This window comes from Canis lupus, chromosome 2 (assembly GCF_048164855.1).
Source record: "Canis lupus baileyi chromosome 2, mCanLup2.hap1, whole genome shotgun sequence".
Classification (NCBI taxonomy): Eukaryota; Metazoa; Chordata; class Mammalia; order Carnivora; family Canidae; genus Canis; species Canis lupus.
Window position 1 is genome coordinate 81638539 of NC_132839.1, and position 26414 is coordinate 81664952.

The following is a 26414-nucleotide window of genomic DNA, read 5'->3' on the forward strand; positions in this document are numbered from 1 at the left end:
CCTGGGCATTCAGAGTACACTTCTCTAAGATCGTATTATACAACTGTCATGGATTTGGCATTTCATCATAAAGTGCAGATGTGAATCCAGAATAGCCAGATTGTATTTGTTTGTTTGCACAATAAAGCAACTGGTAGTTTGCTGAGTTTATGCGTTCTGATTTTCTGGCATTAAAAGATAGGACATGAAGTGGAGCTGTTGCCGTACTGAGGAAGAACAGATAGGAAACCTAAAAGAACTTTCTCAACACCCATCTGGAGAGTCAGCCATCAATGTGTATTCAGGTACAAAAATGGTGTCAAGGTACCAGCATCAATTACATGGCAAAATGCATCTTTATTGGAAAGGAACTGAGTCAAATTTTGAAATATATATTTATTTATCTTTTCCATTCATTCAATAAATATTGATTGTCTTAAATGGGCCATGCAGGACAATTTATCTCCTCTCATTAGCCTACATGCTAGTAGTGGACTCATAAAAAATACACAAATAAACAAATATTTACCAGGTAGTGATATATTCTTTATAGAAAGTTAAAATAGGGTAACAGAAGCCGGAGAGGCCTTTTTATAGTGATGTTTACTTACCAACTAAATATCTCTGTTTTGTCTATCACGTAACTTTCCTGTGAGATCACCTAAGGAAAGTATATGACTATGTTTTTAAGAAATGTTACACTTCTCAAGTTTTACAAACTTTCTGAGCATCATCAGGAAGTAATAGAACAAAATGTATTCTCATTTAATATTTTGGCCATATATATATTTTTTTTATTTTATTTACTTATTTAGTTTAGAAAGAGAGAGAGTGTGTGCAGGGAGAGAAGCACAGGGAGGGAAAAGAATCCCATGCAGACTCCATGCTGGGCTCAGAGCCCAACGTGGGGCTCCATCCCATCACCCTGAGATCATGCCTGGAGCCAAAACCAAGAGTCAGACCTTTAACCGCCTCGGCCACCCAGGCACCCCTGGCCATAAATTTTTAAAGATAAAATGAATGTAGAGTTGCAACAGAAATGTGTGATTCTTCCACTAGTTTATTGCTGTTATGTCTTCCTTTCCCTTTCCTCCTCTCTCCGAAAGCCAGCAACTGCCTACCTCTCCCCTCTCCTCCTCACTTCTCTTCTATTGTCTTTTTGTACATTCTTCTTTTTCTTGTTTTTTCCTCTCTAAATATCTCACTAGGCATAATTCAAGCTGCTTATACTAGATTTGATATAAAACCACAAAAATTCAAAATACATTCGTATAAGCCTTTTTGGGAATTGGTACAGAGATGATTTCATTTGCCTCCTGAAAAAGAACCAAGTATATATCACTATTAATGTCCCTTTTTATGATACAGAAGTTGAATGTCTCTATATGTATTTTACTAATACATAATAGTGGCATCCCAAACATTTTTATAATTATGCTTTTTTATTCCTTTTTTTTTCCTGCTCTTTTCCCCTGGCTAGATTTTTGCTCTAAAATTTAAATAGGCCACTTCCTCTTTTCTACAGCAATGCACATTTTTGCATCAATCAGGATTTTAAATGAATTTAAACTATATTATGTGCTTTAGTACTGAAAACAAAATACCATCCCCCATATCATAGTTAAAATAACCATTTTTTAGACTTTTTCATACGTTTTCTTTGCTCTATTATTCCTTTGCAAATATTGGCTTAGAATCCTGAGATAATTAGTTGCAAATAATAGCCTAAACTGGAAAAACTCAGGAAACAAGCTATTTAGCTTAAAAGAGGTCATAAGCAACATGAGTACAGAAGTAACAATGAAATTTCGTGATAGGGATACTTTTTAAAATCTCATTTATTCTATATGCAAATTATAAAATTCCAGAATTATTCTTTTTCTTCAGGATAGGGTCCTCCCTTAACATATATCCATGGTAATTATAAAACATGTAATAGACATATAAAATATATGTAACATATTAGTCATAATAGCTTTTTGTGTATATTTTAGTTTATTTTCCCAGTGAAAGATCATAATATATATATATATATGTGTGTGTGTGTGTCTGTGTGTGTGTATAAACATATCTCTCACAAAGAACAAAGTCTAACAAGAGACTGTTATCCAGCTCTTAATCTACTTTTGAAACTTCAAATGAGAACTTTGAATTTAATACTGTAAACTACAGTTTCTACCAAGACTGTCAGGTGATGGTCAAATGTTGTGAATTCACTTCAGGCATGAATAAGGTATAGGCTATTCTTAGTAAATGCTTATATAATTAAAGTATTTAACTAAAGGGCAAGAATGTTATCATAAAAATGATTCTTTCTTTTAATTCAAATGACATTATCATTGGAAAACGGACCTCAAGAAATCATTATATAGAAGGTATACTTCTCTCAAGAATTTAGGAAACATGTTGTATTTTTTCCAGATATGATTTGCAAATTTCCTTGACTAGCAGAGTCTCAAAGATTAATTTTAAGAAAATGAATCATGTCTATAATTTTGAAATGTGGTAGTTATTTGAAAGCTAATTACTTATAAAGTCGAGAGTTGACTAAAATGTGCTTGATTATTCATTTTTTTAAAATTTCAAATAATCCATTTATGCCCTATTCTCTTCTGTGGTTCTCATTTCATGGTTCCCACCTCCATCTGCTATAGAGTTTCTGATTTAAAATGTAATTCAACATTAGAAAATGCCTTTGTTGAGCAGAAGGGAGAGGAGAGCAAAGAAGAAGAGGAGGAAAAGAAGTGGTCTTAAGGCCTAGGGCTCTATTAAAAGTGTCAGTTATTAGCTTGTAATTCAAGATACTTTACCAGACACTTTCATTCTTGGAAAGGAGCCAAATATCAGGAATAAAAGATCCCTGTTGAATTTTACAAACAGACCAAGTTCCAAGAATAGTGTCCATACTTCAATTGACATACTGAATGAAAAAGCAGTTTGATACAATTTCTTATAAAAGCCCAGTTCTTTAATACATTCTTATAAAATGGATTAATGCATTTTTTATCTTCTTATTTGATTTCTTTGATGGATTATCTATCAATATATTCCACACCTGCCTCAAAACTATGACCTTATGGTTGCCCTTGTCAATCGAACCTACTACTTGCTCTTTACCTTGACTTATTTTGACCACAATGGTTAACAGAAAGATATGATATATTTTATAAGAACCCACAAAAAGATAATAGGATTGGTATTTGTGCAGCTCCAAGAGAGGAAAGAAGTCAGCTATTTAGATAGAGAGAAAAAAATTTCCACATATTTATCAGGGAAAGAGAAAGAAATTGGTATTTATTTTCTCTCATGTCTGTGTAATATGTTTATTTCCAAATTGCTCTAAAGGTTAGAATTATCATCCTAATCTTTTTATTTATTTAAATATAGTTGAGAAAAATGAGGCTTAAAATTCTCAAATTATTTTCTCCCCATTTTTCTTATTTTTCCTGTCAATGAAAGTCTCATTAAACATGCTTCTAAGCTACACTGTTTTGAAACTATTACATCTATTTAAAGCATGTGAAAAGAGTTGAAAACGAGACGGTTAGGATACAGACAAATTTTCTTCCAGATTGCTTATGAATATTGCTTTTACATTTAAAGAAACACAAATATGTTTTTAATATAAAAGTACAAGCTCTTAGAGCCCTTCTAAAAATGTGCCTTTAACTTCTAACTCACTGTGTCAAACAGTAGAGATAATCAAGTTCAAGTTGATTCTTACTGATGAACCTCCCATAGCCTTACAGATTACAATTAGACCTGTTGCAATCATTAAGTAAAATGTTGACTTAATTTACTTATTTTAATTTTAAAAAGTAGAAAAGAACACTGTAAAGATGTACAGAAAGCACAAAACATGTAAATAAATTAAAAACTCCATTAGGTCCGGACAAAAGGGAGTTTGCACAAATATGTTCTTTACATTTAAACCTTTGACTTCCTGAAGTTTCTAATGCTTAATACAGTCCCATTGTAGAAATGCCAGTTTGAGAAGTCAGGAAAAATGCTTATAGGGTGCTCATCCAGGCATGAATTTCAAAACCCTCACAGCTTTATAAATGTGAATGTGGATTGCTTTTGCTTTCAATACATTTTTCTCAATACAATAAGGAGGACAATATTCCAAGTTTGAGGTTTATACCACAAGGCATTTTTGAATTTTTCAGGCAAAAATGTCTTATGGTTTAGTAGGGAACTCATCTCCCCCCACCCACCCCTTTCTAGCATATAATTCAAAAGTGGCAAAGCTAGCTTTATCTAAGCTCCTAAAAATATTCACCTGTGGCCTTATGTCAATAAAGAAGTTTTACCTCCTAAGAATTGCTCTCTGGAGTTTTACTGGGAAATTCATCTTTACCTCAGCAGTCAATGAATATCAACTATTCAGCTCTGTCTTTACCATCTGCCGCAATATAATTCGGGCAAAACTAAAGGTGGGGTTTGTTTCAGGTCAGAGAAAATCTTTATGGCTAGTTATTAGGGAAATCAGCCAAATCAAATTATCTGAAAATATCCTAATACATATTTGCTATGTAGACCAGGAGTGGAGATGGTAAATATACATAGATGTAGGAAATGACTACCTTATAACAATGTAATTAATTCAGATTAATGACTAACCTCCAATTCTCAGGATATATCTAATTTAGTGATAGGAATTTTGCTCAATTAGAAGTTGCTGAACTTACTATCACATTGATAGTGGTTTCTGCTATGGCTCAAGTCAGGTCTTGTGCAGAAATTGTTTTCTTTATACTAACAAAGATACATAATGTGTGTGTGTGTGTGTGTTTGCATGTGTGTGAAATTTTAATCTTCATATGAATCAATTACTTGCTTTCAACAAAAATAAAAATATTTCTCTGACTTTGCACACAGCTGCTTCACTATTTTCACTAATTGAAGTGAGGTTTTCCAATATCAAAAAGTGGAAGCAACTAGAATAAATACCCTAAAAGAAATGTTGTCTTGCTAAAATGTGGTATGTTTGACAATTTATTGCTTAAGTTGATCTGCCATTTTAAATCTATAAGATATTAGACATTACACAACATTTCAATGTTAACACTATTTTATATTTTAATTGCACAGAATCAGTGTTATAGAAAATTGGATTCCTTTTCAATGACTCTCAGTTATATGTCAATGATTTTCCGAAATACCTCTTTATTTTGATTATTAAAGCACCAAGATTGAACTGTGTCATTGCTACAGAATGATTTAGTATCTTATTTGATGGAATGTAAAGTGTGGCACAGTAGGTAATGGTCAATAGACTTACCTAAAATTATATAACTCTCCAAATTTGAGAATGTGGGTGGAAAGAAGTTAAGTGCTGAAGTTGAAAATAGAAGAAATACAAACTATATTAGCTTAAGGGAAACTTTTTCTTTAAAATTACTTTTGGAAAGGATTTCCCTTAATAGAAACTTCACTGTAGAGCTGTAGAAAATAAAGAGGATGGACAAACTAGCATGGGAAACCATGGGTGTAGGACTGAGTAATAAAACACTGTCCATTCAGTCATAGGAAATAAGACAAATAGGTTAAATTGGAGCTTCAAAGTATATTTTATAGCTGTTATTCTATAAGAGGAAATCCTGTAAATTAACAAGGGAAAGTCCGGAAGGGAAAGAAACACTAGCATTCATTTAAAAACTGTACTACTTTTATTTTCACCATATTGTCCTGGAAATCTAGCTCACGACATAAGAAAATGCACCCTGAGGGTTAATTCATGGATTTATAATATAAACATTTGGACGTGATTTGTGAGAATGTGATTTTTAAAAGTAAATCATTTGAGTTAACCAAGTTAAAATCAGGCTACGTTTTATGAAACATGATGTCATTTCCTAAATTAATCACTTGAGTTCCATATTCTTCCCCAAAAGCTAAAATTCAAATTGCTTTCTTTTCATAAGTAACACACTGACCAGAACAAAACAAAAGAACCAACTAATGAATACATCTCAAAGTCTGAAAAAAACCAATAGTGTGAAGAAAATGTTAGCACCTCTCTGGAATTTGATTTCAATTTTTTTTTTTCATAATTCATTTGACTAATGCACCTTTTTCTGCTCTCCAGCTGCTGTGCAGAGTGTCTGCCTTCTGTCTTAATATCTCATCATCTGCCATCTCCCACAGGTAATTTTCTGACTGTTTCTGTTTATTGTCAACTTTTCATGACATTCCCCCTCCCCAGCCCCATAACTCCCACCCCATGTCACACCGCAGTGATGAAGCTGTGTGCCAAAGTTGTAACAGGAAAGTTCCTTTTACAATGAGGTTTCAAGGTAAAGCATGTTCAGGCAGTAAAAGAAAAGAAAGCTGATTCTGTAATTCACTTTTCAGAGAAGCTTCAAGGGTAATCATGATGTGGTTGCCTTTGAGTCCTGAGGTCATATACTAAAGCTATTACAAATGATTTAATAAATACATATTTAATTATTGAATCACTTTAAGTGCACTATTTAATTTCCTTACCACAGATGGCATGCAATTACGAGATTTACTCAGGTTTCTCTGAGTAATTTCCATTAGCATACATTTTCACTCTCTTCCTTTTTCCCTGAAGTTGAAAAACTCTTCAGACAATTATCCCAAAGTGTGCCCAAATATTAAAAAATAGAAACAAGACAACAGCAAAAGCACATAAAACCGTATCCTCTAGAAACTGCATGAAAACACAAGAAATACTGCATCACGTTTCTAGGAAAAATATGAAAATTAAAACTGGGTTTAAGTTCTTACAGTTGAACACTAAAGTTGTACCATGTATTCTTTTATACTGTGGTAACTTTTACAGAGCAGACATTGACAAAAGCCTGCTTCTTCACCATATTTTCGGGAGGAAAATGAAGGAAGAGCAGAATTAAGAGAAATCTCCAAAATCATAATCAGCCATGCTGACTTGCTAATATTGAATAATGGCACGTATTGCTTCTGCACTATCACGCAGTCTGCCTTATTAGCATCAGTTAACTGTCCACAAAAGCTCACAAGAATGTTACATCGATTATCTCCATTTTACAGATAGGAAATTGAGATGCAGATAGAGTAAGGAGTCTTCCAAGTTCCTCATCTTGGAACCGAGGAGAATGATTTTGTCCAAGAGGACCCTACACCCAGCGCTGTGACCACTGTGTTCTACTAGTTCCCACGTCTAAGCTGATATTTCAGATTTCCCCAAGCTAATTTCTGGTAGCTTTCCCCTAGGTGATGAGTAGAACCTATTTATTACATTTGCTTTAAAAAAAAATCCATGAGCAATAATAGATTATTAAAGTAGTTCTGTGTAATTGGATTTTTTAATAAAGATTTTACTTATTTATTCCTGAGAGACACAGAGAGAGAAAGGCAGAGACACAGGCAGAGGGAGAAGCAGTTTCCAAGCAGGGAGCCCAGCCCAATGCGGAACTCGATCCCGGGACTCCAGGATCACGCCCTGGGCCGAAGGCAGGTGCTAAACCGCTGAGCCACCTAGGGATCCCCCAATTCTTTAAGGTTTTGTTACTGATAAATAAATCAGATTCACATCGTGAAAGTGAATGTAACTTTGAAGCTTTCCTCACCTCTATTTGGATCTTAATCACAATTAAAATAAAAGAAGTTAAACTGACACTGTGCCTAAACAGACATCTTTTGCCCAGAGCTACCAGCAGCCTCAGTAAAGATTTGTTGTCCAGTTGCCATAGCTTCCTTCAACTGTGGTCTTCCATATTAGCCCACCTTCATCATCTATTCTTTTTTTCTTTATAAAATTAGGTTACTCAGTTCTTTTGTATTTGTCCTTGAGAGATTTTTTAGCATCAAATATCTTTCGAAAATGGGCACAAAATACATGAATATATGAAAGCAAAATGTGTTACCACTAAACTTTATAGGGCCTATTATCTTATCAATTTTATTTTATTATTTTATGTATTACATTTTCTAGAGAGGAAGAAAGAGGGGGAGGGAGGGGCACAGTGAGAGGGAGAGTAGAGCCTACACAGGGCTCTATCTCATGACGTAGAAATCATGACCTGAGCCAAAATCAAGAGTTGGTCACTTAACCACCTGATCCATCCAAGTGCCCCTATCTTATTGATTTCAATCCTAAAATGCACAACTGATCCTTCTCAACCAATTAATGATACATCATGACTCCAAAATACATGATAATCCCTAAAAAATAATAGCCAACATGTATTAAATGCTTTGTGCTGCACACTGATACCTAAGTATTACACACGCTATCTCATTTAATCCTCATGGCAACTACTTGAGATAGGTTTCACCGTTTTGCAGATGAAGGATGACGCTCCCAATGAACTTGACCAAGGTCGCAATGCTAGTAAGTGATGAAGTTTCACTGAAGCCCAGGAAATTAGATTCCAGCTTGATCTGTTAACCTTAACTCTATACAAAGGCCATCCAGTAAGAAGGTTCTGCAGTGATGAATGCTACAAAATTTGTGGCTAGTGTGACTGAGGAAATGAATTTTTAATTGCATTTAATTAATTCGTAAATAATAGCAGTATGTGGGCTCGTGTTTACCACATTGAACAGTGCCATGACACTGTTTGCTGTTTTGTTTTACACAAATACATACATTGGGCCCGTTTTTGCTTCTACTAGTAAAATGGTTAAAGTTCTGCATCTGATTCTCGACAAAACAATGTTAACATAGTGGGGAAAATCTTATGTCTTTGAAATCATGTCATGCTGATAACCTTACAGAATATGTTCCTAGTGTGGAAATCCTTAAAAATCATTGCTTCCCTAGCTTAACTTTTTTTTTTTTTCCCATATTATTTGGGAAACTTATTTGGAACCTGTTTTTTTCCCTTCCAAAGCTTATCCCTCCTTGAAGAAAGGGCAGTGATGCAGTAGTGGAGGCAGGTCCCTTACGCGTTTGCAGAAAGACAGCTACCGCTCCCCTGCAAAAGTGGGAGCCTGTGGCACCTCCTCCATTCCTGTGCATTTCCTTCCTTCCACCTTACTTCCCCTGTTAAACCCTGTGACAAGGGAGAGGTTCATAGCAAAGAAATGCAAAAGAGTGTGGCTTCCAGCTTCCCAAAACTTCTCATTATAAATAGTCCAAGCAACACTTAGTTCCTCATTAGAAAAAAAAAAAAAAAAAAAAAAAACAACTTCAACAACAGATAAAACTAAAATCTGCAGAGCAATTTTATCCAGTACTCTTCAAAGACCACCCATCAGAAAGCCAAGAAACCCTGCAAACAGTAGGCCAAATATGATTAACCAAACTCCTCTTTGAGGTGGAAGTCACACTCAGAAATTTGAGTTGCCCAGTTTTCACAGAAATACTTCCACATGGTGAAGTTACCAGTAAAGGTTTAAGACGGTTTTGTTTAGTCTTGCTTTTTGTTGTTTCACTTTGACCCCTCCTTACACTAGGTCATCCTGTGTGCTCTGAAGCTAGACTGTCTGGTTTTTATTATTTCAACCATTTAGCTGAGTGACCTTGACAAAGTAATTAATCACTTGGAGCTTCTGTTTCTTCATCTTTAAAATACAAAAGATACAATTCCTAACTCATAAAATTGCTAAGAATATTGAGTTAATAGGAGGTACATCCAACAGAGCCTGACATATAGTAAATGCTCATCAAACATTGGATATTGCTATGGCTTTTATTATTCTTATTAGTCTCACTCCTTGTTTTATACCATCATACCCCATACTCTAGTAAATAAAGGATACTCTGCCTTGCATTGGGAATTAGCTACCATGGGCAAGTATGATTTCTTGCAGCATTTCTATTTTAGGCCAGAGTTCTGCCATTTATTATTTACTTACATACTGTACAACTTAGTATAATGTAGCACATAGACTATAACCACCAATTATATACAGAGTAAAATTAAATGTGTACAATGTGCCATTTTTTTTTATAGATGGAAAGATTTTCCTCAGCCATTAGGTAATAGGAAATGTGTTCTTGGTAGTTCTGAAGTAAAGCTTTAAGGCTAAAAAGAAATTCTTCATTCAAAACATTCTCAAGGTTTTTATATCTACGCTTCTGGGTCTCAAATGAGTTTGAGGAGAATAGTATTTGCCTATACAACCCAAAATCCTAGTGCTGGATCTGAAAGAAAGAAACAAAGGAAGAAAGAAAGAGAGAGAAGAGGGAGGTAAGACAGGAAGAAAGAAAGAAACTATTTCGACGAATGTTACCTTAAAGTGAAGGAACTGGTTTAATATAGTTTATGGACAGTAAAAAAAAAACAAAAAAAACAAATGGTTAGAAGTTGAAATTTCTAAATAAAAACATTTAACATTTTTTTGTGGTGAAATGTTTATTTATAATGTGGAAGCTTCTTTCAGGTGTCATTATCGCCCTAGACAGAAAAGTTTCTTAGTGAGGCAGATACTACTATTTAAGATTCACTTTGTAAGTATTCATTGTCCTTAAAAGTAAAATCTTTCAGCTGGAAAGGCTGCAAAGAAAAAGAATCTAAAAGTAACACATTTAAATGAAAGTCTGCTTCTGGCAGGGAGGTTGGGAGGTGATCAAGAGGCTTAATACACATAAATACTCCGTAGGTATTGTAAAAGAAATTTTAAACAAGTATGACTTATTTCTTCTTAGAACTATGACTTTTAAAAAATGCTACTTGCAAATGAATAATGTGAAAATAGTTATTACTTTAAAAGGGGTACATTTATTATGAAAGTGTTATAGTTTAAGATAAAGTCTTCTACTCAGAGCTAAAGTTTAAACTAATTAAAACATATAAATTACTTTTCTTGTGACCTCAAGGAGAGAGACACAGGCTGGCAGCAGCTCGAGCTGTGGTCTCAGCAGGAGAATTATGATTATAAATGGATCAGAGCTTCTCATATTACAGGAATGCACATGTCAAAATATTTGGGGCTACAACTAGAGACAGAATCAATATAACAGACACGAGCATCATTCACCCCCTTGATTTTTCTATTAAGTTGAGCTGAGAATACCTCAAAGAATAATTATTTCATGCCAAAATTGCAGTAAAATTTGCATTAATTAGTAGAACATTGTTTCATTTAAAGAAATATTCTACTTTAATGAAACTTTGTTATTGGCTTAGTATATTTTCCAGTTTTCTTGGATTATATCTCTATTTCTATTCAAGTCATGCATCAGAATTTTTTTTTTTTTTTACCATAATTGCAAATCTTGGCCTCTATCCTCAATACCCATCTAAACAAAGCTTATAACTCTAGCAGGCTTATTTATACCAATTTACTTTAAAAAACAGGTCTAAGTTAAATATTGGAGTACTTTCAAAGGTGCAGTGAAATCTCTGGGCTTTTCAATGATATTCAATGGTGCACATTGTTTCTAGTAGGTACAATGTGACTGATTTGAAACTGTGTGAATAGGTCCCACTGGTGAAATGTACACTGTGCCCGAAAGCTTATCATCTTATTGTCTTGAGAGGTTAAATAACCCCAGAATTAAATTTTGACCCAAATCATGTGTATTCTTTTTGCCTGTATAGATCAAATAAAGACTATCTCATTTATTTTTCAGTTAGCATTTTAAAAATATGTGTATTTATCAGTGTGTGGATTATTCTCTATTAGATGAAAAGCCAAGTGAACAGAATTTGCAGGGGTGGGGGAGGAGTGGTTTGCTAAGGTTGTTGACAGCAGCAAAGCAGCTTGCTCTACATATTTGAAGAAGCTATATTCTATCATACTGGCTCAGTGTACTTGATTTTTTTTAGAAGTTTATAATTAGTTTAAGTAGTACAATCCAAACAATGCTTTTGTTGTTTTATTGTTGTGTACAGTTGGTTAATTGGATTTCAATATTATACTTGTTAAGAAAATAATTACTCTGCTGACCAGAGAATCAAGGGTAAATATTTCTGTTCCCAACATCAAATATGAACATATTACTAGATGTTTCCCTTCACTTATGTAACTATTCTCAACAATAAAAATAACAACAAGAAGAAGTTGTTCCAAATAGCTTCTCTATAATCAGAAGACTCCCTCTTTCTTCACTTCGTAATTTAATTGATGTGGGAGACAAAGGCAAAAGAAAAATTGAATTTCCTTACTACCTTCATTGACAAGTCCTTGAAACAGGCAGTGACATTCGTCTAGGGACTCAACTGCCTGGATGTTGACACTTTGCTAAGAGCTAAAGGCAGTCTTAGCCAGACCCTCCAGGATCCTGAGATCTACTTTAAATATATAGAAATTAAATATATAGAAATTCCTTTGGAAGCTCCCTTTATCTCTACCAACTTCCACCTCCAAATACTTGTTAGGAATCATCCTCAAAGCGTAAGGCCCACTGATAAACATCTGAAGGGTCTCAGGACTGAGAGTTTACTAAATAATAATAAATGACCTTTCCTAACAATAGCTAGCCCCCTCAGGGTCCTAGAAACCTTGTTTCCAAAATACCTTGGAGGTTTGTTCTGGCCCTAACCCCCTTCCAACTTGCAAGTATATAACTGGCCACTCCTCCTGACCCCAGGGCAGCTCTTTCTGCTCTTGGGCTCTGTCCCCAAGCTTTAATAACACCACCTTTTTGCACCCAAGATGTCTCAAGGACGGGGGTTATGCTATATGTTGGCAAATTGAACTCCAATAAAAAATATACAAAACAAAACAAACAAAAAAACAACCAAAACGAAAATCTAAAAAAAAAAAAAAAGAAAAAAAAAGAATTCTTTCTTGGCTGTTGGCTTTGAACCCTAGCATCTAGCCTACATCATTAATGAATGTGTTAGTAGGAGTGTTTTTTAACTTCCTTTTAAAATGTAAATCCAGGGGGAATCCCTGGATGGCTCAGCGGTTCAGCGCCTGCCTGTGGCCCAGGGCCTGATCCTGGAGACCCGGGATCCAGTCCCAACTTGGGCTCCCTGCATGGAGCCTGCTTCTCCCTCTGCCTGTGTCTCTGCCTTTCTCTCTACGTCTATCATGAATGAATAAATAAGTAAAATCTTAAAAAAATTTTTTTTTAATAAAATAAAATGTAAATCCATACTGGTAAATGTGTGTGCCAACTGTGTTTGATTAAATAAAAGTGTGTGAATCCCTATATATTTGAAAAGTATATATATGGATGATTCTCAAGCATATCAGTTATGTATCTATATACATAAAAACATCATAAAATTAACAAAATTTGAGGTCCAATTCAGTGAAAGCAAGCACTCCTTAAGTATGAGTGTAATTATACATTGACTATATGTGATGGTGTGTGTGTGTGTGTGTGTGTGTGTGGTGTGTATGGGTATATATGCACGCACACACACATATATATATATACATATATACACAAATGCTCTTATTAATCTCATTATGTATATACAAGTGTGTGTTTAATGTTTTATCATGAGAAAATTAAACTAACATTTAAACCAGTTTTAGGGACAACTGGGTGGCTCAGTGGTTGAGCATCTGCTTTTGGCTCAGGGTGTGATCCCGGGGTCCCGGGATGAGTCCCACATCGGGCTTCCTTGCGTGGAGCCTGCTTCTCCCTCTGCCTCTCTCGCTGTCTCTCATGAATAAATAAATAAAATCTTTAAAAAAATAAAAAAGAAACCAATTTTAAAATATATTCTAAAGAAAATATTAGAGCTTGTATTTATAAATACACAATATTTATATTATTATTTTGTTTTTATAATCAAAATATATTATCTGGCTTTGTCTAATTTAATATTTTTTAATGAGAGCATTTGAGTCAAGCTGTAGGATTTTTTTTTTACCCAAGGATAGATATATATATATATATATATATATATTTTTTTTTTTTTTTACCCACAGGCCTCTTTTATAAGTGGTTTTATATCTAGCCAATTTGTCTTTACCATAAACCTTGAAATTAGCAGCTTAGGGCAGCCCTGGTGGCTCAGTGGTTTAGCGCCGCCTTCAGCCCAGGGCCTGATCCTGGAGACCTGGGATTGAGTCCCATGTCAGGCTCCCTGCATGGAGCCTGCTTCTCCCTCTGCCTGTGTCTCTGCCTCTCTCTCTCTCTCTCTCTCTCTCCTCTCTGTGTGTGTGTGTGTCTTTCATGAATAAATAAATGAAATCTTAAAAAAAAAGAAAATAGTAGCTTATATTGGGTTTACAAAATTATTAGACACATGTTTTAATCATCAATGTGCTTTTGTTCACACTACCACTGCTCACAGTCCTAGCTTCATCTAATTAATATATTTTCTGGTTTCATCATATTCAAGAAAGTGTATATATGTGTATACATAGACTCCACAAAACCTAAAATACACCATCACAATATAAAGATTGGTCAAGACTGAAGACAACATTAGCACCTCCATCTCGTTACCATTTTGCTGGGTAGAAGAAGAATCATCTTTTAAAAATACACCATTTTCTTGTTTCAAATTCAATTTTACTGGATTTTATGTAGATGGACCTTGTGCTATTTCTTTTTCCTTTATTTTGTGTCACATGTTTTTCTGGGAAAATGGAAAGTGGAAGGTAAAGAGAATGGAAGGACAGAAGGGAATGAAAGTAAGCTGGAAAGTACTAGAAGAAAGCAATGAATGGCTGTATATTGCCATCTCATCGACCGTACACTTATTTTAGCCTTTCCTCTTTCCCAGCAAAAAACAAATCACATAATTAAGTCCCATATAATGTTAGACAAGCTGAAGTCTTCAGAAAATAGTTTTCCAGGATCCTAGATATTTTAACTGCCTATGTTGGTAAAATATAAAAATCAACTGGTTGTGTTTAAGATAGAAGATGTTAGGGGCATTGTGAGTGAAGGCAAATTCACCTAGATATGAACCAGATACCTATCTATATTTGAGGACCCTCTTAGAGAATACCTTTGTTCCAAATTGAGAACCCTTTTTCAGGATGAAAAATACATTCTTCTAGAATATATATATACCTACTAGCCTTTATTTTCTAAATGTTAAAGTTGACAGCAGAAATCTACTGCTGTCTTCTGTAATTCCATAAAATCTTTGCCCACTTCAGCCTTCTCAATTGCAAAGTTAGTCCAGATGGAACCATGAAATTTTTGCAGCAAGTTCTACAGCACATAATTTTGTTCAATAAAATCATTATGCCACACACAGCTGTATACTGCCATATAAATGAGCACATGTGCAATCGAATTCTTGTATTATAAGTTTTATAAGACTAAAATTGAGATTATACAGCCATACACAATAATTTATTTGAAACATCAACATGTGCGTTGCTCTAGGGTTACACAAATGGTGCCATTCCTTTTCCAAGAGAAAACGTTTGTCATTTAATATTCAGTATTAACACAAATGTTTTCCTCAGAATTATAATCTAAATTAGGTGCTTTAAAATGCATCAATATATCATTAACTTCTTACTTTAACATATTAGATCTATAGAAGAATCAATTCTCCCTAACAATGGTGAGAGAACCTAATCACTCTCTAAATTTACTTTTAATTAGCATCATCTGCATTAATTGGTGTAGCTGATAGCAAAACATTACAGTGCATTGCTATTTTATATTTGAAATGTAATACATCTTTTGGTCTCATGTCTCTCCAAAAGAACCTTAGCCATTTTTTTCTGCAATCCCTTAGTAAATATTTTCAGATGTATTGCTCAAGAATTTTCTTTAGGAAAATAACTATGTGAGGCTATATTAAGGATGCACTATTCAAATACGTTTCTGATTAACTATTTGGTGTTGAGTTCCTGTGAATGTTTGAGAATATCCTAAAAAAAATATTTATCTCGCTCCTCCACCCTTTTCTTTGAAATTCACCAACTCTTGACTAAATTTTGGGGTGATGCAAAGGACGTGGTATGTCATTGCCAAGGAAGAAGAAAGGAATCTACCATTTATTAAATGTCTGCTATGCCAGTGACTGAGTTGGTTTTACACACATTATGTTTTCACAGTAATTATGAAAGACAGGCAATATTTCCTTATTTTTCTGATGGGAGGAAAAATGAAATAAATAAATAAATACATACATACATACTTAGAGCTCTGAGAAGTTTAGTGTCTTTCTGAAGGTAACATAGCTAGCGTTCACGTTCACATCCAGCTAGTGTTATAGATGTTCTAGGTCATAACCATAGTTCAGGTCCTCTGACCCCAGGTCCGAGGCTCTTTCCTCTACACCATTCTGATGGTGTTACAGCCTCTATCCAGCCATTCTTTGGAGAGGAAAACTATAAACAATTTATAACAAACTTTCCTATCCAGTGAAAGACCAAAAATTGGCCTAATCAAGATCAATTCCTGGCATTTGACCAGAGACCCATAATTTTGTGGGGAGAATAACAGCTTCTTTAAAAATTAAGTATTTTCAAAACTACTATTTTTGGCCTAATTTGACTTTCTTTTCATATATCATTTCTCATTCAATGATACCACTCTCCATCTAGTTGCCTATAAGAGAAATTTTAGCTGTTGCTCATTCCTCCATCTTCCTTATCCTCAAATCATATCAATTCCTCAATTCTGGGGGTTCAACTCTGGAAATATATCTTTAAGGCAGCTCTTTTCAAATATTAATGTGCTTTGGATTCCCTGGGGAACTTGTTAAAACATAAGTTGCTGGAGGTAATAGATATGTTTAGTACCTTGTTTGTGGTGATGGTATCACAGGTATATTCATTTGTCCAAACTTAGTAAGATGGATACATTGAACATATACATATTCTTCGCATATCCGTTTATGACTAAAAAATAAGTTGCTGGACCCCACATCAGAAGTTAGATTCAATAAGGTCTGGGATGATTCCCCAGGCATTTGGCATTTTTGTCAGGTTGCCAGGTAATGGCTATTCTGGTCTGAGAACCACATGTTGAGAACATGCATTGTTCTAGGGCACCCTTTCACTCCTGTCCACAGTATCACATCATACTCTCATCATGTCTTGGCCAGACAACCACAAAAAACAATCATCACCTTTCCCATCCCCGTCTCCTATCCATCTTGTACAACTTTACTACATAAACCCACTAATCTGATAAGTTTAGCCAACTAATTTACATCTCTTGAATCTCTCCAATGGTACATCACTGCCCAGAAAGCAAGATGATCGCGTTCATTTCATAGTTTTCATCTACCATGCTCTTCTGTTTGTCTAGGATGTTTCCCTTGCGTAAAATGCTCACCTTAGTCTCATTCCTACTTACCTTTCATATTCTCTGAGGACTATATCCAGACTTCCTTGGCAAAGTTCATAATGCCCTACACTGATTTCCTACTGTGCTTAGTACTAGTTCAGTTGAATCATACTGTGTTTAATGATCACTTTGGTCCCTTTAAGGATTTTTTTTTTTTATGTACCTCATCTTCCACTAAAATAAATAAATAAATAAATAAATTTCTTTGGGTACTTTATGATTACTTCTGTCTCCCATTGCCCAATAAAAGTTAGGAGAAAAAACAGATCAACAGATCATTTGTTTGGCCTGCTGACTTTCCTTTATTAAGTGTTCTTTAAAAATGTCTTGATTACAAATATATCATTCAGCATACATTATCACCTCCAACACTCTATGTTAATGCAGAACTGTACTGAGGAAAGAGTTCAACATTATCTGCATGATTTTAGAAAAAACAACTTGTGTAGGCATGTGTCTCTGAGGCGCAAATATCTAAATCAATAGACAGTTATTTTTGTGTAATTTAAGTCACTGTCTTTTAATATATACAGATTTTTGTCTTGATCAGTGCTTCAAGATTTGGCCTGTCTACACCCTCAGTTTTAAGATTTTTACCTGATATATGAATGTGTCAAATTTACTGCCATCCACATTTATACTTTACACAATATAGGCAAAGTCTGAACTCTCAGTCTATCAAAACACATCTCCTATACTAAATGCATTTTTAACCTAATGAAAGCTTCATCCAACCAGGGCTTGAAATTATTATGGACTAAATTTATAGCAAAAATAATTTCCTTCCATACCACAACTTATTACTAATATTACTTTTATAATTTAAATAATATTTATAAAAAGATAAAAAGAATGGTATAAGTTACAGAAAACTGTAAAATAAATTTATTTTGTCTTCCTCGATCATTTAATTTTATTATATCTATCTTTAGCTGGTACATTTTCCAATAAAAGTTACCTGCATGGAAATAATATAAAGCTTTCAAAAATAAGGTTTCTGAAAAACTGTTCTTTCAATTGATCTGGCTTGAAGAAAAAAAAAAAAAAAAGGAAGAAAGAAAATGCCCAGCATGTGTTTATATCATGTAAAGTTCACTAGTTTTATTGTTATATGTCTGTGGCAATTAGCAGCCATTTTACCTTTGTCCAATATATAGTGTAAATCAAGGTTTTCTAAGTCCAGTTAAACCATTTTCATCATCGAAAAGAGGAAAACAATTTACGTATTTCAATTCACAGTGTATCTTAAAAGATGGGTTTGATTTAAAACTCCAAATCATTACCTTTGGAAAAGTCTTTGAGTTGTTTCATGTAAATACACAAACAGCCAAATTCTAACTCCTAACCACTACGCTCATCTCTTATCTTAAAATCGAGCTGTGTTACTTCCCGATATTACAAAAGCAATGGTGAGAACAATGTCTAATCAATTATATTTACAACTAAGGCAGAATCTTTCTGGTATCTGACAAGGTGAAAAGGTGTTACCAAACCTCTGCTATGTTTTTAGTTTCTGGAGCTACTCTTCAACTAACAGTGGCATGGCCCAAGATCATCTCAAAAGGTCTGAGCAGGTGTGTTAAGCTAACGAAGTCTCTTGGAGAGGCAGAGAATCGCCTTTCCTCTTTCCTTTATTTGGTTTTGTTTCAGAGCCTTTTCTTTTTCATGAAAGTTATCGTCTTTCTATCCATGCCGGGGGGAAAAAAAAATGGACAGGAACTGAATGCCTTTCTTTCTTGTATGGCTGCTGTGTTAGTTAGGAACATAGCAAATGATTCCAAATTCTGAGGAGATGTTCCCTAATTATAACCAGCAAATTAAAATGAACAGCTCAGTTTTCCTATGTCATTGTACACTGGCTTTTGGCTAAGACTGTTTGGGTGAGGTGACAACTATATGAAGTTTTTAGGAGACTTAAGTGATAGGAAAATGTAGTACTAAGAGGAAAACAAAGGGGGGGGGAATCTAAGGAAATACATTGATTTGTGCGTGTGTACACACAGGCATGTGTATGTGAAATGGAGAAGACAAAGATAAACAGGAGGGTAAATAGATTTTTGCATATTTATATATTTCTTTAAATACAAATAGATGTATACATACACATTGTGGTAGGCAGACTAACCAGGTCTAATTCTAGGAATCTGTGAGTACTTCAGGTTAATGGCAAGAGGAGGATTAAAATAGCAGATCACTTGACTTTAAGATGGGGAGATTATCCTGGATTATCCAGATGAACCCAAAGTAATAATAATAATGTCTTTTAAAGTGGAAGAAAAATGCAGAGAAAGAATTAAAGGATGACAGCCTTAGAAGTATTTGGCAACATTGCTTTGAAGATGGAGGAAGGGGCCACTGGCGGAAGAATGTGGGGAGTGGCCACTAGCAGCTGGAAAAGGCAAGAAAAAGGCTTCTACCTTAGGGTTTCCAAAAGGCATACAACTTTGCTGATACTTTGATTTTAGCCCAGTGAGATCCATTTTGGGCTTCTGAACTCCAGGACTGTAAGATAATACATTTGTTTTGTTTTAAGACATTAAGTTTGTAGTAAAATCTGTTAAAGCAGCAATACTAAATTGAACATACGCATATGTACACTTGCCTCATTGTTTACTCATTTGTTTGTGATTAAGGATAAACACTGAATTGATGTTGACCAACGCAGATCACCCATAAAAGCCACAAACATAATTTAAAATTTTCTTGTAGCAAATTAAAAAAAAAATAATAAGGGGAAATAAGTAAGATTAATACTAATGTGTTTTATTCAACCCAATATATCCAAAATATTATTATATCAATATGTAATCATGATTGGATTATTAATGAGATATTTTACGTTCTTTTTATTTCTACTAGGTGTTTTGAATCTGAAATGTGTGTTATATTCATATCACATCTGAATTTGAACTGGCCACATTATCAATTGCTCAGTTGTCAAAATTGGCTAATTGCTGCTGTATTGGACAGCACAGATCTATAGAGAGAGATGTTTTAGCTTTCTGAAGCCAATTTTGGTGATGGTTTTGAATATATCAATATAATTAAAACTACAATTTTAATAATGTATCTGTTATTAATAAAAGATAGTGACTTTTTATATGTTTCAAAGTGCATGCACTTTGACTTTTGTCCAAACATTGACAAAATGCTAACAGGACCATCTCAAGCTATGAATTATTTTCAAATAACTAAGTAGGAATTTATGGTATGCATTTAGGTGAGCATGCTGGAAAGCAGATCTTTGAGTTTCATTCAAATTTGTTTTTTTATCACTTATCTTTTCCAATTCGAATTTCTGTTTACCTACTCTAGTTTCACTCTTAAAACCTAGAAATCACATTTTTTGTGGCACAAAATAAACTAAAATGAGATGAACTTGCTTCTTTATATCTACTTCTGAATGGCCGCTTATTCATATCACAGCCTTGCTGCCACAGAGCTGTCATGGGTCATGGTGTCTATTCAGAGAGACGAAGGTATTCAGAGTACTCCAGGTGAAAACAAAGATACTTCATCCTCTCCCATGGCTGCTAATTCCACAGATTCTGAATCTTATAATGTGGGATAATTTACATAAAGACAAAATGCATAGTTTATTCTTAGTGAGACTTTAGACATTTTACAAAAAAAAATAGTAATTATAGATTATGAGAATTGATAATCCTTCTGAAGAATTTTATATCAATGGAAGCAGGTATGAGGATTTTCCCCATTTTGCTTGTTTTTCTAAATAGTGCTGATACTTCTACCAGCATCTTATTTTATTTTATTTTATTTTATTTTATTTTATTTTATTTTATTTTATTTTATTTTTTAAGATTTTATTTATTTATTCATGAGAGACACAGAGAGAGAGGCAGAGACATAGGCAGAGGGAGAAGCAGACTCCTCCCAGGGAACCGGATGTGGGACTCCCGGACCCCAGGATCACGCCCTGAACTGAAGGTAGTCGCTCAACCCCTGAGCTACTCAGGCGTCTCTCTACCAGCATTTTAAATAATTCTACTAATATTTGAAAATATCAGCCAGGTAATGCAATCTTTTTCACTGCCTATGTATACATGCTATCCAAATAACTAGCAACCTAGCATTTTTTTTTTACCTTTTCTAGTTTCCGTATTTAAAAATTTGGGGTGATGTTATAAGCTGTGAACATACACCCACACAGACACACCCTCTTCTAAACATTTGTTGGGCAGTACAGCTGTTTTTTTATTTCAAGTTTATCCTAATCTTCTATTTAATTTGCAATGAACTAAATCTTCCAACCTTAGACGTTTTTTTTTTTCTAAACATCATCACTATTTGACAAAACCCTTAAATTGAAGGTGCTCTTCAAAACTCTTAAAATATTTTCTCTTCTGTAAAAATATATTAAACTCCTACATGGGTTTTTGTTCTGGTTTGGTTTAGTTTTCTTGGACCTGGCTTTAATTTGCTTTTCTTGTAAAGCTGTAATAATATCTAAGCGTGTATCTGATCCCCAGATACGGACATGCTGTTTTTTGACAATTGTCTAATACACGTGTTAGGAACAGGTTTACCCTACAATTAAGAAAGTATTACACTTTATGAATGAGGTCATTCATCATCATTATCAGTCTCCATAGTATTTCGCTATTTTGATGGTTCCTTTTCTCTATATATTTTAATTCAGTCTAGATTATGGATTCATTGGACACTGAGCACCATGACTAACTTTGGAAAGGCAAAACATCACAACCTGATTTCGAAGTATATGAACACCTTATTTCTTAGATTTACTTAAAAAAATGTCAAGTAGTTTCTATCCATGGTAAATGTGGAAACTCGGGTCAGAAGAAGCATATGCTGGCCTGTATCTCAGCTCCTCCATCTTTACACACAGATGAAGTGAGCAGAAGTGAACATCTTAGAAAGCTCTGAATCGCTGTTGGACACCTGGGGATTGTTTGTTCAAAAAGAGTGAGACAATTGCCCTCATTGGGCACTGACATTAATGACAGTAGTTAGAGGAGTGGGAATGAAATACATATTATATGTGTTTTAGGGTTAGTCATTTTTTCTTTTTTCTGTTCCAGTTGGAAATGGTCACATCCTTCCCTTTCAGCTGATGTGACTTGTAAGATCACAGTTTGAAGCCCTCTCATATCACAAGGACTGTTCCCTAAGTTTGGCTATAATAAAGAAATTGGTCCTATCTGAAAGCCAACGGGGTACATTGCTCAACAATTTTACTACTAAAAGTGAAAACTAGAAGCCCAAGAGGAAGCATCATTGTATTAAATTCATTTCTCCTTCTTTGGGACAATTCTTTAAATACTTGAAAATAGTATCATTTTCCCCAAACTGTACAAGATTGTTATACTGAAGCAGCCTTTAAGATCACCCTGTATCTTTGTGTAGGCTGTGGAGAAGGAAATGCTAAAACCTACTGGCACTGATTTTAGCTGGGTTAGGAATTTTTAGCCACCTAAAAAAATTTTCCTTTTGAGGACATGTTGTACTCATGACCCTTTATATAGCATTCAGAATGAGACCAGCTGACATGCTGACATTTACTAAATAAACACCACACTCCATGCTTTCTATTACTGGCTCATTTAATCTCCACCACAATTCTACAACGTATAAAGCATTATTATCTCTAGTGATAAAGAAATGGAGGAATTAAAAAGCTTATTCACCCAAAGTCACTCAACTGGTCAGAGAACTGGAACTTGGTCCCATGTCTGTTTGACTCCAAAGCCATGGTCTTAATCCTCATACCAGAGAAATGTTAAGGACAGTTTCATGGCTAATATCAAAAAAAAAAAAAACCCTTATAAATTTTTTATCAAAATTCCACTAAGAGAGAAAAGTTGTAGATACATATAATTATACACTTCTACATGTATAAAATCCTAATTTGAAAGATGTATTTTAATTACGTTCACTGAAGGAGGAGATTAAAAATGCAGAAACCAATATAAGTCATCTGGAATCAACAGAAGGAACACTGAATCTCCAAAAGAATGATGACCAGTTTTATTCTTTGGGGTTGATTTCAAATTCACTAAATTTGAAACATTTAATATTTCCCTTTTAAAGTAAGATAAGAATGTGTCTAAATCCATACGAATATAGAATCCGCCGGCCAAATGTGGCTATTTAAATTTAAAGTAAGATAGAATAAAACTTTTATTTATTTTTATTTTTTTTAATATTTAATTTATTTATTCATGAGACACACACAGAGAGAGGCAGAGACACAGGCAGGCTCCATGCAGGAGCCCGATGTGGGACTTGATCCTGGGACTCCAGGACCACACCCTGGGCCAAAGGCAGGTACTAAACTGCTGAGCCATCCAGGGATCCCCAGAATAAAACTTTTAAACATTAGTTCTTCAGTCATACAAGTGCTGATCCAATTGGAGCAAAGAACTAAGAAAGTAATGCTTTTATCAAGGATGCTCTACCCTATGTCTCTCCCCCATGCACAGTCTCTGTCCTCCTACCCCCTCTCACAGCTACGCCCTTTGGAAGAAGATAAACTGTTTGTCATTTTCACATTATCTTTAACAGGATCCAGTCGACAAGTTGTCTGTTCAAATGAAGATAAAGGCTGGCAAAATAGGAACTGACATTAAAACTTAAGGGTGAGGACTGGGGCTCTTTTAACATCAGCCAATGGCATATTTCAGGAGACATCATTGAGAACACATATTTCATTGGTGACTTGAGTGCTTCCAGATTACATGGGAAGAGGAAAAGTTTCAAAACAGACAGCTTTTTGAAAAGCATGACATCTGAACTGAAAGAAATACTGTGAGGTAAGAACAAGATGCAGAGATGAACAAAGCAATGAGAATTTACATCTATAAAATCTGTTTGTAAAGTGAGGTAAATAGGATGGCTTCTTTCCTTATTCTACTCAATCCCAATTTTTATTATACATGTAAAGAATTTTAGATAATTATTTTATACCCATTATGAAAACAAGAGGATGGGATTATTATACTTCACAATTTCTATAAATGAGTTATAAAGGAGTTTGCATTTTTAAAATGGGAGGTTGAGCAAGATGGTAATTTAGATTGTGAACCCATTAAGCAGGAGTAGGCTCATGTTATGCTTTGTCCCATTTTTAGGAGTTGAAAGTGGTTTCAGTGATAAAGACTGGTATCAGTGGCATCATTATTTTAAATAGCATTAATGATTTTGATAATCACAATAACATTCATCAACTCTAATAAGGCCTTTGGAGTTTGCAAGTGGTTTGCTTAAGTCTATTTAATATCTACCTAATAAGGCTTTTGTGCAAGATGTTTGACTTAAATTCTTTAAAAAACATTGTATAGTATATTAAAAATTTGTAAAATAAATTTCAAAAAAATATTTTGTGTCTATTTCAAAAGAAAAAGAAAATTGGCTATTTGGAGGTGTGGGTTAGAATGTGTGAGAATTCTTTCTTTCTTTCTTTCTTTCTTTCTTTCTTTCTTTCTTTCTTTCTTTCTTTCTTCTTTCTTTTTCTTTCTTTCTTCACATGGAAGTTACGAATATTATGTCAAAACCACAGCACGCTGGAAGAAATTATCTGCTATTAAGGGTTTTATGTTAAAAACATTTCTACAGTATGTTTGTGTGTGTGTGTGTGTGTGTATAAAAATTGCCCTACTACTTTGAGGTTATCATTGTATACATTTTTCCTCCCTCATACACAAGTTGTGAACTTCCATAAGTGCGGAATAATGCCTAATGCTTGATATTTTTTAATTGACTACATTTCATGAAAATTCTATTATAATTATAAACAGAAAGAACCAAACAACATTCAATATTTAATCCTTTATATAATTAACTTTGTTTATGATCTGTTAGCCTATTAATCTCTATCCATCAACATTATAATACCTGCATTGTATGTTCATATACTACATACACTATTGAGAAACTTAAAAAAAATCACATAGCATGTGTATGCATTCTAAAATATTTCTCTAGTCATATCTTGAAGAAAAATTTGTGATGATTAAGAAGTAATGATTGATCCATTATCTCTCAATCTCTCTTTTTATATTAAATCTTTTTTGTTTTTATATTGGCAAGTTGATTGGTAGTGTATTGGAAATATACAACGTTTGCCTCATTCAATTATTAAATAGTCCTCTATTTCCTTGGTCACAAATGTCTAACTCATTGATTGAGTGGCCTCCAAAACATTGCCAGGGGGTAGGCATGAGGAGAGGTTGAAACTGACATATGTGCTGTGCATTGCCTGTATAAGTACTGCCCATTCTTTTAGTACCTGAAGTTCCTTGGAATGGTGCGGCACCTGGAAAAGGTTAATGAGCATAGAGACTTTCAGGCATAATGCAAATTACAGACAGACACTACACAGACATCGATATACAGACAAGCAACATGCACGCTGCAGGCACACTACAGGTGGCAGATATTACTGCAGCTCTAGCATTGGCATATCTTACAGAAAAATATATTATCTATTTTTTTCCAACTTAGTGAGACACCGTTTTCAAGTACTATTTTTAAAAGAGGGAGAAAATTGTTTTTCAACAGTTTTTAGGTATCCTGGTATATATTTAGCTTGCATTGCAACCAAATATTTATATTATCCTTTTTGTTACAAGTCATTAGAAATCTCCTCAACTTTATTAAATAGATAAATAGATCAATCAATCAATCAATCCTAGTTCATTTTCTCTAAAATAATTCTTTTTAAAGAAAGCCTGATTCACTGCCATCCAAAAAGTATTGAATGCACATTTCAGGCACATTGTCTCCACTATATTAGATAAACATCTTTACTGCTAAAAATAAATCATGATCTAAATCATCTGCAATAAATATTTTAAATAGATGCAAACTCTGAGTTATTAAAAAGTAAATGAGGACTTTTTGATGAAATCATATTTAAAGAAAAAATCAAGTTGTCAAGTTTTCTAAAAATCCTAAATTACTTGCCTTCAAAATTGCATTCATTGCTCTATGAGAATCATCAAGCATTAATGTACATGCATTAATACTACCATCATTGCAGAGGGCCTGCAGAGAAAGAGTTCTTCCATTCCCAGTTTCATTTTTTAAACAATATCTTGCTATTTTTGTAGCACTCAACACTAATACAGAAGTAATCAAATTAGAATTAGAGATTCATGTTGCAAACTTCAATTTGTATTGCTACAACATCAAAGTAAAAATATTTGCATATCAAAAAGTAAAAGAGGTGGGATTTAAGTTAATTTAGGGTCTTAAACAAAATTAAGTAGGCCTTGATGGTAAATTAAATGATAAATAGTTCACAAATATCAAAATTAAATATATT

At 34.1% G+C, this 26414-nt stretch overlaps 1 protein-coding gene across 13 annotated transcripts in view; it reads right to left on the minus strand.

Annotated features, from left to right (window-relative positions):
- Positions 1-26414, minus strand: part of PCDH7 (protocadherin 7) — a 417583-nt gene that overhangs the window by 130054 nt on the left and 261115 nt on the right. For 2 of the 13 annotated variants that reach the window (XM_072808160.1, XM_072808158.1), the window contains one exon: positions 25377-25403. The exons of the other annotated variants lie outside the window; for them this stretch is intronic. In XM_072808160.1, the coding sequence (XP_072664261.1) occupies positions 25377-25403 (27 nt within the window). The remainder of the gene's footprint in view (positions 1-25376; positions 25404-26414) is intronic. 13 annotated transcript variants of the gene reach the window in all.